Here is a 13,568-nt window from a genome sequence, read left to right as displayed (position 1 = left end):
TCAGATTCCCTGGAACTGGAGTTATGAACTGTTGTTAACCACCATGTGGGTGCTGGGATTTGAACCCACACACACATTTTAGAAAAGAACATTATCTGGTAAAGGTTGCTTGGGCACGTCACTCGATCTCCTAGTCCGCCTGCAAAACAGTGATTGTACTTGTTGGTGGATTAATAAGTGCTTCTTTGCTCCCTGGCACATAGTGGTATGGCCTTGGATTCGGACCTGGTTAATGGCCTCTGTTCCTTACCTACCTACACAAACTTGAGCAAATTATTTTAACTTTTTCGTCCTTAATTTCCTTATTTGCAAGATGGAGTAGTATCTTCTAAGGTTTTAAGAGGTAAGTTAGTACTAGGAAATACAGTTTTAAACAAACCTTTTAAATTACTTTTGTTTTCTCATTTCTTTTAGGTCCTTCCAGATGCACAATGTGCCAGTGTCTCAGCTGCACTTGTTCTGTCAGGCACTGCGCAGTTCCTACTGTAAAATCAAAGACCTGAAGTAAGTTGAAGTTTGCTTTAAACTTTATGGTATTAAAGGTAAAGACCGGGTTAGTTGAAATTGCAGAATGGACCTGAAAACAGACTAGTAACCTGGGGCTCAGCTTATCCATCCTTAGTGGAACAGCAAAGAGAAGCCTAGAAAGGGTTGGAAGAAATTAGTCACAGTTCTCTGTTCATCCCTCCTGCCTTTCCTCCTTTAATATGTTATTTCTACCATGATAGAAGGTGGCAGGTTGAAGCACTTGAAAGTTTTGTGTCAGTTGCCCCCTTGGGTACTAGACAACGAATCCCTTTCCTTTTTTTTACCATACCCCTAGTGTCCACCCTTGAGTTTTCATTCAGTTGGTCCTTTTCTATTCCATGTAGCTTGATGATCCTTTTCTCTCCATCAGTCTCCCATCCTTTACATTTATTCTAAAAGTGCCCAAAGAACATCTCCTCCCTGCCCTGGCCTTTTATCCACACTCAGGTGCATTGTCCATATCTCGCACGTAATCGGCCTCCCTTCCCTCAATATTCCTACCCCTTTGCCACAGACATCAGTGTCTGTTCTCTTTTTCTCCTCCCATTCCTAAGGAAGAATCAGTCTTTCCAAACTCAGCTGAGAAAATTAATTTCCTTTAGTTTTGTGAACAGAACATCTTATGGTTTACACTTTTTTTACACAAAAGTATATAAAACAAAGCTTTTCACCTAGCTGCCCTGTACTCTATCCTATACCCCACATCATACTACCTCCTATTTCCTGATCCTGAGTTCTCCCTCCCTGCTGAATACCTTGTTGACTGATGTATTTCTGTAACTTTTCTTATTAACAGTCAAAATATAAATGTACAAATTTTGTAAATGTAAATTTATAACATTTGTATATAGCGTATATACACAAACACTTAAAACCTTTTGGTGTTTCTATTTTCTATAAAACAAAAACAGTATCTTCTATAACATTTTATTTCTAATACCATTGACTATGCCCCCCATAGCGTACAGAAGATCATTCTCTAACATTATCTCTCACATTTTCAAACATCTGCTAGATCTTCAATAGCTCAAGTTTCTCTCATGTTCAAAATAGTCCTCTCAACCATGTATTTTGCTTTACTCCTTCCCATCACGGCCTAGAGTACTTGAAGAGCTTCCCCTTGCTCTTTAGTCCTGGCAGTCTGATTTTTACCTGTCACCACTCTGTATTCGCTTGAAGAGTCAAAGTAAATACCAAACCTTTAGTGGGGCACTTTTCATCCCACCTCAAGCCTCTATGATCTTTTCTTTTGATTCTTTTGTTCAAATTGCTAAGTGCATCATTGCCTGTACCCTTCCCAAGTCAGGTTCATTTTACAGTCTTGCAGACATGTGTCGTATCCAGAGGCAGTTTCAGTTGTCCTAACTGAGGGGGTAGGGAGTGGGATGTGCAGGCAAGTTCTGAGAAAACCTAGGGATTCTGCTGAACAGCTTACACTGCAGAGGAAGCCCTAGCCCACATCAAAGAATTATCCTAATCCAGGTGTCAAGTGCACTGAAGTTAGGAACTCTGTAGTAGAAAGAGACAAACAAGCCTAAGGTCTGTTAGCAAACTGTAAGCTTGGAATCTGACCCCTAATCCTGATGGTGACTGCACCCTCACCAGTAGCAGACAACCTAAAGTCACATTTCTGCCACTGCAGGTGTCCCACTGCCTCAACACCTTTTGATTTTCCAGGTCCACAGTCACTAGGGGATGACCAGGACTCTTTCAGTTGTTTCAGTCTGGTCCAGGTGAAGTTCCTCCCCATCCTTCAACCTGAGGACTAAAACACAAATAGAGTTACTCTCAAAACATCTTATAGTCACCAGAGGGGGAGAAGCAGACCAGTTTCCCATTGCCCCATTCACTGCCACCTTCCTCTACCACCCCCTCCCACTGGGGTAGGATTCTGTTCTATTTTACATTTCTGAATATACCAAGAGCTTTATATTCACAATCTCTTCCATTTAGCATGGTACTGAACTAGAATAGAGAATCCCGCCAGATACTGCATGCTTTGGCCTATCATATAGACTTGGCTAACCATTTGGGCACTATCATTTGCCAACTCACCTTGTGACAGTGGCAGGAGTTGCCTGTTCAGATCTGACTGTGTCTGGTTCTGCCCATGGGGGACTAGGAAAGGTTCCAGGCAAGAGGCTGTGCAATCATAGCAGTCCTCTCTTGCCCCTGAGGCTGGCATCCTCTGTACAGTCCTTCCGAATTCTCACAGGGCTGGTAAAATCTTCTGCCGTGTTAATTTGAGTAAAGCATAATCCTGGGGTTGACCCATCCCAGGCTTCATTTGTTTTATTTCTTGTGATGTAACTCTCTCAGAACATGAGCTTCCTATCCAATTCATTCCTGGGAACACCCATCCCAGACATGGCTTCATTTTTAAATGTAACCCTCCTACCCAGTTCATTCCTGGTGATGCTTGGGATGAAGGAATCCCCACTGCTTGCTAATTGTGAATTGAACTGCCATGCCAATTCCTGTAGTTTCTTTCATGGTGTGTTGTTTGAAACTGCTTCTCTGAGCCAGGCATGAATATATGCATGCAGCCCCAACGCTTGGGAAGTAGAGGCAGAAGGGTCTGGAGTTCAAGGACATTTTCATCTACATAGTGCATCTGAGGCCAGCCTCAGCTATATGAGAAGACCTTGTCTCAAAAACAATAAGAAAGAATAAAAGAAAGGAAAAAATACTGCTCTTGTGCCAACCAGACACAGGAATAATCTAGTTGGCCAGAACAGGAGCCCACTTGAGGGGATCTGGGTAAAATGGAACTTTAGGAAGTGCAAGGGAGCGGAGTTCTCTGGAGCTACTTGATCAGCTCTTCTGTGTTTCTCTATATTTGTCAGCTCCCTGGAACCTCGTGTTAGTAGTCCTCTAAAAATCTGTTAGAAATATACCTATGTCTCTTCCCCACCCCAGCCAAGCACAGGTCTCAGCCAAGGCCTACATTATCATTGACTGTTACTGTGCCCCCAAATCCTAGCGATCACCACCTCTTTACCCAACTCTGTCTTGATTATAGAATCTACTTCTGATCAGACCCTCAAACCTGAGAATAAGTTTGGCTCAAAATGTGTCAAATAACCACTCTGGCTCAATCATCTAAGACCTAGGTGTGGGGAGAAGGTGGAGGTTTGTATACATGGTTGCCTAGGTCAACCAGACTTTAGGAGGGCAGTTTCTCCCTCTCTCTCTCTCTCTCTCTCTCTCTCTCTCTCTCTCTCACACACACACACACACACACACGCACACACACACACACACACACACACACACACACACACACACACACACACGCACATAAGCAAAGGAAGTGAGTCAGTTCTGGCGTGTTGAGTGCTAATCAGGAATACAAAAGAAATGATCAAAACTTGTCCCTCCCCACACCATCTGTACAACCTCTCTCCCTTGCACCTCCCATAAACCCTTTCTCACTCTCCTTTTCCTACATCTGAAAATCGATTTCCCTTTGAAAAATTTCTATTTCACATTTCTGAATTCACTAAGGGCCTTGCAGCCAGATCGTCCTCCCACAGCAGAAGCAATTTTTCCTCCATGAAAAATTCACAGATTTGCACCAAGGGCAATCCCAGTCCTTGTGCCTGCGAAATGATTTTCTCTGCTTCAGGAATCTGAACTCTCTTTCTTTCTGGGGTCCTTCAAGGACTACCATGGGGCCCTCCATGCCATCCAGATTCATATCACTGGCCATGAAATAAGGAGGCATCTGAGGCTCTGTGACTGTGCTTAATGGTGGGGATGAGGTGGGGGTGAATGGGAAGGAGCTTTCGTAAGGGTATGTGAATGGGGCAGGGAGTTGGACATTAACAGATTCAGGGGAAGCTGCAGACTCAAAAGCAAAGGTCCCTGAGAAAGAACACACTGATGTTTCAACCGATCTGACTTTCCGCTTACTCTGCAACCCCCAGGGCAGATTTTTCCAGGCCCTATGTCCAAGAGGCTGCCAGGTACTTCCTTTCAGCTTCATTGTGGATGCCACAGGGCCAGCCGCCTCTATGTCTGCATCCATTTCCTTTTTCATTTCATACTCTGCTACAGCAGGAGCTGCTGCATCCTCCTTCTCACTCTTTTGTAGTGTTGGTGTCCCTGCCCCTCCGGCATCAGCACCAGCCGTAACTGGCACCTCTGGAGTGGCCCTCAGCTCCTAAGAGAGAAGCGGGCAGGGTTGAGTGTTCTGGGAATGGGATACCGGTATAGAGATGGGCTAGAATGGGAGTAAGATGGGGCGGGGTGGGGGGGGGTAGAATCATACCATGTGTAGCAGTTTTAATCTCAGTAGGTCCCGCTCTCTCTGCACCTCCGCCAATTTGGCCTGGGTCAGCCTAAGTTGGGAGGCCGTCTCTTTGCGCTCTATCTCTTGCTGCTGGATGAGCTGCTTCAGGTCTGATACCAAGGCATGTGCAGCTGACCTGTGCTTGCTGGCGAAGTCACACAGCCACTGCACCCTGCGTGCTTGCAAATGGCCCTGCATGCATGCAAAGCGCATGCCCAGGGCCAGGCTGCTCCAGGCGCAGGCTTCCTGAACCTCTCTAGGGACTTCGCTGTCCTGCAGGAGGAACCTGAACTTGTCTTCCACCTCCTCCCAGGACTGGGTCAGGTTCTCAAGGTAGAACTCTGGGCCTTTCGGGTGTTTGCCCATTTGCTCATTGATGAACATTAACACCTTCCAGTACCGAAACCCACTGTTGGGGTCCTTGGGATTCAAGGCCATGATGGCTGAGTGCCTTCAGGGCTTCACTGGCCCTGGAAAAAAAATAAACCAGTCCTCCCATCAGCCTCCCCTCGATCCCTTTGCTCTCCCCTCCCAGACCCCAGCCACACTCTAATAATGACTCTCTAGAAAGGTGGTTACTTCCCTTGGATACCTCACACGAGGCTTCACCTCTCCAACCAGTGGCCAGAGGAGGTTAGGTACTGGCCCATCACATTTGCAACAAGACCAACATTTTAGGCCAAGAAAAACAAGCTGAGAAAGTGAGCAGACCTTATACGTATCTTCTCTTCTGCACCTCTCCCGCCGAAAGCGTCTCAGAAATGGAGTCTCCTAAGGAAGTCTCGCGATTTTTGCTCTACGACTATTCCAACTTCCAGAGACTGGGGGGTGTCCTGAAAAAAAGGGAACTGTTTGAAAACCCTCGAAGGCTGGAAGAAGCAAGAGTAAACAGGAAATAAGTATCCCCTAAGTAAGCCTCCAATTCCACCCCCAAGTGTAATAGTTTGTCCCATGCCTGGTAAGCCCACCCATAGAGATAGAATGTTCTAGAATTCGCAGCAAGCCCCCCCCACCCCCCTTTACTGCGTGAAGGAAAAAGATGCATCTTGGGAGCAGACCCATCCCCCCAGAGGCTCCAAGATGGTCCCTGTAGGCAAAGGGTAATAATTTGTGGTTGTTTCTTCCCCATCCCCAAACAAATCACCTCCAACCCTTGCCCACTGCCATTATCACGTGCACCCTCCAGTGTAGCTGCTGCCTGCTGCCTGCACCCTCCACTACCTTCACCTGCACCCTCCACTGCCACTTTCAGTCACCCTGCAGCTGCTGCCTGCACCCTGCACTGCCACCGCCAGACCCTCCACTGCAGCGCCACCTGCACCCTCCACTGCCTCTTTCACTCATCCTGCAGCTGCTGCCTGCACCCTCCACTGCCACCACTAGCACCCCTCCACTGCAGCACCACATGAACCCTCCACTGGAGCGACCCCGGCACCCTCCACTGCAGCGACGCCTGCAGTGTCCACTGCCACTTTCACTCATCCTGCAGTTGCTGCCTGCACCCTTCACTGCCACCACCAGTACCCCTCCACTGCAACGACGCCTGCACCCTCCACTGCCACCGCTTATACCTTCCACTGCTTCCACCTGCACCCTCTTCTGCAGCATTGCCTGCACCTTCCACTGCCACCTGCAGCAGTTGCCGCCACTGTTGCCAACCCGAGGGCAACATAGTCAGGTCTCTGTCCCCGACCGCTTTCCGTCTCGCCAGCAAGAACGACGCAGGAGGACAAGTCAGGATCCTTCTGCAGCAGTTTATTTGAAGACTGAAGACCAAAGACGCCGAGAAGTGGGAGAGCTGTTGCTTATATATGCCCCAAAGGTCCCATTTATGACGTATAAGAAGCGGATTGGTTGCTGGAGATCACGCCACGGGAGGAGGCGGGGGAAAGCAGGCTCTTGTGCACGCCCCTTATGGGTGTGGCAGGATGTTTACTTTTAAGAAGGTCCGGATACCGGCGCCATCTTGTAATGGCGGCGGAGGCTGTGGCTCTCCACACCCTGCCATAGTGTACACATATACATACAATAATAATACATTTTTTAAATCCCAATACAATAACAGTAAAAGCAATAATGTGTACAAAGCTCAATACTATTCGACAATGGGGCACAAATGGTACTATTTTCATATGACAAGGTTCTCACTCCATGGCAATGAAGAGACAGCTATAGGCATCTTCCCATTCCTCCGTGGGGGAGATGATTTCCTGAAATCGGTCCCCGAATCGCTGCTGCAATTGGGCTTTGGACCATGGGCATGTTTGGGCGGGGTTTCCATATTTGTCTGGGCCCTGGAACTGAGGGCCCCTCATCTCGTTTTTTGGCTTAAATTCTTGTTTTGGGCTCTTCCAAGGCCTTGGGGGAACCAAAAGTTTTCCCTCAATGTCTCTTATAGATCTACAGTTCTCGGCCTTGTGTGCCCCTTTTCTGCATCTAGTGCAGATTTTAGTTGTAAGATTATTTGGGGCTGCACTCTTGCAGTCTTTTTTTAAAATGTCCCATTTTGCCACATTGATAACAAGGTCCTTTGCCTCTTCCTTGAGGAGCATTTTTGGCAATATGCATTATAGCTGCCGCCAGCCCTGCATTAGATAATGGGCCCCCTAACTCTCTACATACCCTTAACCAATCTTGTAATCCTTTACCCTTTCGAGGGGCAATGGCATTACGGCATTCTTGTGTTGCTTGTTCAAAAACTAATTGCTCAATAAGAGGCATTGCAGATTCTGAATCTCCAAAAATTCTGTTTGCTGCCTTGGTCATCCTGGCCACAAAATCTGAAAATGATTCCTGTGGGCCCTGTATAATTTTGGTTAGCTGGGTTGCTCCTTCTCCCTTTTTAGTTAAAGCTTTCCATGCTCTAATTGCCGTCATGGAAACCTGTTGATAGGCTCCCCAGGCATAAGTATTTTGTTCATTTGCATATCTTCCTTGTCCTGTTAACATTTCATATGTCCATTGTTGTTGTTCAGGGGTTAAGGAGGCTGCATTGATTTGGGCTTGCTCTTGTGCAGCCTCATACCATAGTGCCTTCCACTCTAAAAATTGGCCCATGCTATTAAGCGTAGCCTTTGCAATAGTTTGCCAGTCAGTAGGCGTCATAGAATCTCTTGCCAGTCTGTCTAGCTGTGCTAAAGTAAAATTTGCATTCACTCCATATTTTCTTACTGCTTCAGCCAATTCTTTTATTTGATTATAGTCTATAGGTGCATAGATCCGTCCCATGCCTTCTTGCCCTTCTATGGGTGCTTCAAAGACTGGGAAGGCCATACCCAGCTTTTTCCTCACAATTTTAGGGAGGAGTGAACATGATGGCTGTATTGAATAAGGTGGGGGGGCAGTAGCAGCTCCCCGTCCCACAGCGTAGGGCACTGGGTTCTTATATTCCAGTGGCCTGTATCTATTTTCTTCATAATTTGCTGCTTGTTCTTCTAATTCTATCTCTTCTTCTGGGCTTAAACTGCTCTCTTCTAACTGCAGAGCAGCAAGTTCCCTTGTGGGGTATAAATACCCCTTTGGTAAGTTTCTTCCCTGTCTAAAACCTGTTACTTGGTTTCTTGCTCCGTCCTTTTCGACAGTGCTCTCTCCCCTGCCTTCCTCTGGCTTACCGGGAGGTCCATTTTCACTTTGGGCCCTATTTTCTTTTGCACGTGCTCCCATCCTTTCATTTCGTTCGGTTTCTGATAGGCTGTCCTGGAGATCCTCTAGAACCATTTGCCCTTCTTCCTGACAGTAACCCGCGTGGAAGCATAGGGTGAGAAGCAGAATCATAAAGGCTCCCATAATCAAGGCGAAAACAATTCCAGCAATCTCCACAATATCCATACCTCTCCGAACCTACCTGCAGTTCTGAATCCTCCTCCTGTATTGGAGGGGTCTTCGGGCGGCGCCAGCGATGTTGAGTCCCGGGTCTCGGCACCAGCTGTCCCCGACCGCTTTCCGTCTCGCCGGCAAGAACGACGCGGGAGGACAAGTCAGGATCCTTCTGCAGCAGTTTATTGTATGCGCATCTTACACTCTTAGAAGCTTAAAGACCGAAGATGCCGAGAAGCGGGAGAGCGGTTGCTTATATAGTCTAAAGGTCCCATCTATGACGTATAAGAAGCGGATTGGTTGCTGGAGATCACGCCACGGGAGGAGGCGGGGGAAAGCAGGCTCTTGTGCACGCCCCTTATGGGTGTGGCAGGATGTTTACTTTTAAGAAGGTCCGGATACCGGCGCCATCTTGTAATGGCGGCGGAGGCTGTGGCTCTCCACAGGTCTCCTTCATTTCTTCCATCCACCACTGCAGCTCTCTGACATCAGGAAGTTCTCATTTTACCCTGTCATCAGAGGGATCTGAATGTGTCCTTAAAACGCTCAATGACTTTCTGAGGTCTAGACCTCAGAAACCAGATAGACCACAGGCTAAGTAATGATTTTCTATTTATTATATGACCTTGTTGACAACCGAATTTTGATTTCTCCCTAAGGGCCACGTGGAGAACCAAATGACAGAAGTATGTATAAAGTTAAAGGTTTTCTGTGGTCCAATTTTCATAAAATGTACAAACGAAGAATATGCCATACGTGTGTTTGTGTGTGTATTGCATGTTTCTGTAATCTCAGAGAACTGAAATGGGAGATGATATACATCAATACTCAACATTCATTATTTCTGGGAGATGGACTCATGTAGGAGGGTAAGAAAAATGTAGGCTTTTAAAACTTTAAAAAATTCTCTCTCTGGTTGCATTTGCTATAAAGAACCATTTAAAAACATGGTATTGTATGGCATTTTAGTACTAATTTTCTTTGAGAATAAGATTAGAGAGCATTTTTTTAAAATGTTAAATTTTTTTTCTCTCATAAAATACATTTAGGGGCTGGAGAGATGGCCACACATGCTTGAGGACCTGAGGTTTGAATCCTCAGAACCCATGTAAAGCCAAGTATGTTAGTGGTCTTCTGTGATCCCAGTTCTCCTGAGGATAGATGGAAGACAGACAGGAGAACCTGGAGCCAGCTAGCCTAGTGTTGGCAACAGCAAGGGAAGAGTTGCTGTCTCAAACAAGGTGGAGGGTTAGGAGGGTCACCTAAGGTTGTCCTCTGTTGCTCTTTCACTTTCTTTTTCTCTTTCTCTTTCACTTTCTCTCTCTTTCTCACAGACACACTTTTTAATATTTATGTGTGTGTGAGTGTGTGTGTGTGTATCTGTTGGATTGTATGTATACCACATGAAGTGCCTGCAGTGGCCAGAAAGGGCATCGGATCTCCTGGAACTGGAGTTAAAGGTGGTTGTTGAGCCAACTGATGTAGGTGCTGGGAACTAAGCTTGGATCCTCTGCAAGAACAGCAAGTGCTCTTAACTGCTGAGCCATCTCTCTAGCCCACACACTTTTTTTTTAAGTTTAAAATAATGTGTATTATGTTTTCCCAAATTGAAAAAAAAAGTTTTCTTGGTAAACTTATTGTAAATATTGTTTTTTAAAGAATTATTAGCATGTATTCATTATAGAAAATGAAGTTTATTATGACATTTTCATGTATATATTACATATTTTGCTCATACCTCCATTGCCCTCTCTTATCCCTCTTTCTTTTCCCGCTAATCTGCTACCTCCTCCCAAATACTTCCCCAATACTTTGTGTGTGTGTCTGTGTCTGTGTGTGTGTAGATAGATTCCACATAATAGAAAAATGCAATATTTGTCATTCTGACTATGACCCATTTCATTAACAACATGACCTCCAGTTCCATCGATTTTCCTGGAAATGACATTTTCTTTTTTAATTAAAAAAAATTTGTTTGTGTGGTGTATGGGTATATGCATGTATGAGTGTAAGTGTGCTTGCCTGTATGGGCACATGTGGAGACCATAGGTTAATGTGATATCTTCCTCAATCACCTCTTCACCTTATTTTTTATTACATTTATTTGTTTGTTTGTTTGTTTGTTTCTACATTTATACACACATTTGCCTGCTACGGTGCATATGTGGAGGTCAGAGAACAACTTGCAGGAGTTGAGTTTTCTCCTTCCACTATATGAGTCCCTAGGATTGAACTCTGGGCATCAGGCTTGGAAAGAAGTGCCTTTACACACTGATCCATCTTGCCAGCCTGTCCTTATTTTTTGACACAGGGTTTCTTGTTAAACCTGGAATTGGCCATTACCAGTACAGTGGCTGGCAAGTGAGCCCCTGGAATCTAACTTTGTCAGGCCCCCAGCCCTAGGATTTCAGACAAATGCTGCCACCCTCAGCACTGGGGATCCTAAGTCAACTTGTATAGTGAATACTTTATCCACCAAGCCATCCTCTTAACCCATAATTTTATCTTTATGGGTAAATAAAACTCCACTATGCATATATACTTTTTTCTTTTTTATTTGAGACAGGGTCTCCCTGTAACCCTAGCTGACCTGGAACTCACTGTGTAGACTAGGCTGGCCTCAGTCTCACAGAGATCTGCCTGCCTATGGCTCCTGAGTGATGGGATTAAACATGTGCACCACCACGCATATTTTATGCGTTTTTCTGTTTGTGGACAGAAAAATCTAGGCTGACTCCATGACTTGGCTATTGGGAATAGTGCCATAATAAACATGAATGTTCAGGTACCTCTTGTATAATTTCAGTTTCAACTGTGGCATATGGTATTTCTATTTTTAGTATTTTTGAAAAACCTCTATACTAATTTCCATAGTTTGCTACACTAATTTACATTCCTACCAGCAATTTATATGTGTTGTGTTATTGTCTGCACATTCTCTGGGATCTCAGTGTAGTTTTGATTTGCATTTCCATGAAGGCTAAGGATTGTAAACCTTTTTGCTCATATATTTATTGGCCTTTTGTACTTTTTTTTGAGAACTGTCCAATTTCCTTATTTATTAATTGGATGACTTTTTTGGTGTTTGATATTTTGAGATGTTTATAGATTGTAGATACTAATTTACAATTAGATGTATAGATGCTAAGAATTTTCTTCTGTAGACCGTCTCTTAACTGTTTTATTTCCTTTGCTCTGCAGAAGTGTTCTTCTAATTTCTTGCAATCCCGTTTGTATGTTCATGCTGTGATGTCTTGGGCTATTGGAATGCTCTTCAGAAGTCTTTGCCTATGCCTATATCTTGAAGTGTTTCTCCTAGGTTTTCGTCTAGAGGTTTTAAGATTTCAAGTCTTAAATTAAGATGTTGATCCATTTTTTAAATCTGTTTTTTTGCAGGATGAGAAAGATGGATGTATTTTTATTCTTCTGCATGTGGTTATCCAGATTTCCCAGTACCATTTGTTTAAAAGGGTTTTTCTCCTTCCTTCCTTCCTTCCTTCCTTCCTTCCTTCCTTCCTTCCTTTCGTTCGTGTTTTGGAGACATTTGTTGAACGCCAGGTGGCTGTAGCTGTGTGGTTTTAATTCTGTTTGGTATTCTATTGTGTTGGCCTACATGCCTGTTTTTGTTTCTGTGGAACTACAGTGTCATTTGAAATCAGATATTATGATTCCTCCGCATTACTCTTTTTGCTTAGAATTGTGTTGTCAATTTTGGGGTCCAAATTTTGTGCTTCCACTTAAACTCTACCACTGTATCATCTATTTCTGTGAAGAATGTGATTGGAATATTAATGAGGCTTACATTGAATCTGTAGATCACTTTTGGTAATTTACAATATTAATTCTGCCAATCAGTGTGTAGGTAAAATCTTTCTTCTAGTATCTTCTTCAGTTTGTTCAGTGTTTTGATGTTTTTGTTACAGAGATCTTTAACCTCCTTGGTTATGTTGATTCCTAGGTAGATATTCTCCCCGCTCTTGTTGGGCACAGTTTTGAATGAAATTTTTCTTGATTTCTTTCTCACCATGTTCATTATTTAGAAATACTACTGGTTTTTAAAATTCATTTTTATTGATTCTTTTGAGAATTTTATAATAATACATTTTAATCATATTCAGACCCCCCCTCATGTCCATCTCCACCTTACGACCCCCCAACTCCATGTCTTCCAGTATTTTCTAAGGCCTATTAAGTCTAATTTGTGTCCCCACATGTGCTTGGGTGTGGGTTCATCCCCTGTATCTTGGTTGACCTACCAAATATCATACCTTTAAAATTGACTCTTGCTCTCGCAGCAGCTATCTGTTGCCAGTAGTTCCTGAGCTATGGCTGGGGCCTCTTGCCAACCTCTAGGAATTTTTTAATGTCCTCCCTGATTTCTTCAATGATCATTCCAGAGTGGATTGCTTAATCTGCATGCATTTGTATATTTTCTATAATTTCTTTTATGAAATTGAATGTGCCCTTTATTACTATGTAGTGACCATCTTTGTCTCATTTAAGTTTTGCTTGACGATTACTTTGTCAGATAGGGAATATAATTATTCCTCCTTGTTTTCATTTTCCACTTGCTTCATATATTTTTTGTCCTTTCACCTTTAATCTGTTTTAGCTACTAAGCTGTTTTTACAGATAATAAACAGTTTCCGATTTTGTTTATAAAATTCAATCAGCCTGTGTCTTTCAATTGGAAAGTTAAGACTTTTATGGCTGTTATTGAGAGAGATATGCTGATTCCTATAATTTTGTTGTTTGTTTTCCTGGTTGTTTAGAATATTACTGATTTTATTTCTCTCATACTCATCTTAAGGGATTTGCTGGTATACTGAGTTGTTTGACTATTTTCTTCCTCTGTGTGTAGTATTGTTTTAAGTATTGGCTGCAATGCTGACTTAGTGGTTATGATTGCTTAGTTTCTGCTTTCTTGGAG

The 13,568-nt window shown here is 43.9% G+C and overlaps 2 protein-coding genes across 2 annotated transcripts in view; one reads left to right on the top strand and one right to left on the bottom strand.

The window, feature by feature from the left end:
* LOC103750066 (NACHT, LRR and PYD domains-containing protein 12) overlaps positions 1-13,568 on the top strand; it is a 64,838-nt gene that overhangs the window by 33,400 nt on the left and 17,870 nt on the right. The window contains exon 5 of the mRNA XM_017803133.2: positions 415-504. Within this exon, the coding sequence (XP_017658622.2) occupies positions 415-504 (90 nt within the window). The remainder of the gene's footprint in view (positions 1-414; positions 505-13,568) is intronic.
* Positions 4,031-5,260, bottom strand: Tex13b (testis expressed 13B). Its single transcript, XM_017803132.1, has 2 exons — positions 4,802-5,260; positions 4,031-4,693 (listed from the first exon to the last, which is right to left on the bottom strand). Exons 1-2 carry the CDS (start codon positions 5,258-5,260, stop codon positions 4,031-4,033), a joined length of 1,122 nt encoding a protein of 373 aa, XP_017658621.1.

Source organism: Nannospalax galili, unplaced genomic scaffold (genome assembly GCF_000622305.1).
Source record: "Nannospalax galili isolate Female #2095 unplaced genomic scaffold, S.galili_v1.0 scaffold25, whole genome shotgun sequence".
NCBI lineage: Eukaryota > Metazoa > Chordata > Mammalia > Rodentia > Spalacidae > Nannospalax > Nannospalax galili.
The sequence above is the reverse complement of the archived record's forward strand: the minus strand, read 5'-3'. Positions and strand labels throughout refer to the sequence as shown.

Coding starts and splice junctions, on each gene's coding strand:
- Tex13b (XM_017803132.1), bottom strand. CDS start 5,260: ATGGCCTTGAATCCCAAGGACCCCAACAGTGGGTTTCGGTACTGGAAG. Junction 4,694..4,801: donor GATTAAAACTGCTACACATG/GTATGATTCTAC, acceptor CTTCTCTCTTAG/GAGCTGAGGGCCACTCCAGA.